The 469-nt window shown below is 48.4% G+C and overlaps 1 protein-coding gene across 1 annotated transcript in view; it reads right to left on the minus strand.

Moving 5' to 3' along the window:
* The window catches only part of atp1a3a (ATPase Na+/K+ transporting subunit alpha 3a), a gene marked incomplete at its 5' end in the record, with an annotated part of 26,780 nt that overhangs the window by 16,309 nt on the left and 10,002 nt on the right, over positions 1 to 469 (minus strand). Inside the window, 1 exon segment of the mRNA XM_014011281.1 lies at positions 372 to 410. Coding sequence (XP_013866735.1) covers positions 372 to 410 — 39 coding nt within the window.

Raw genomic sequence — 469 nt, forward strand, 5'->3', positions numbered from 1 at the left:
TACCCATCCATTCACCTTCCATCCATCCATCCGTTTACCCATCCATTCACCTTCCATCCATCCATCCGTTTACCCATCCATTCACCTTCCATCCATCCATCCGTTTACCCATCCATTCACCTTCCATCCATCCATCCATCCATTTACCCATCCATCCATCCATCCAACCATCCATCAATCTTCCATCTACTCATCCATTCATCCTTCCACCCACCCATCCATCCATCCATCCATCTCTCAGAAATGTCTGCAGGAACATGAGTGAGGTCACAGGAAGCAGCAAGTAGTTTACGTACGATGGGCACTTCTTTCTTCAAGTCATCCAGATCCTTGCCTCCCTTCTTCTTGGGTGACTCCTTGTCATCCTTGTCCTGCGTGGTGGCCACGCGGTAGCTGTCCGACCGTCCATACTGCAACACCAAGATTGTTCACATCAGTACTACACACACACACACACACATATACATAT

Source organism: Austrofundulus limnaeus, unplaced genomic scaffold (assembly GCF_001266775.1).
Source record: "Austrofundulus limnaeus strain Quisiro unplaced genomic scaffold, Austrofundulus_limnaeus-1.0 Scaffold79, whole genome shotgun sequence".
In the NCBI taxonomy this organism is placed as follows: domain Eukaryota; kingdom Metazoa; phylum Chordata; class Actinopteri; order Cyprinodontiformes; family Rivulidae; genus Austrofundulus; species Austrofundulus limnaeus.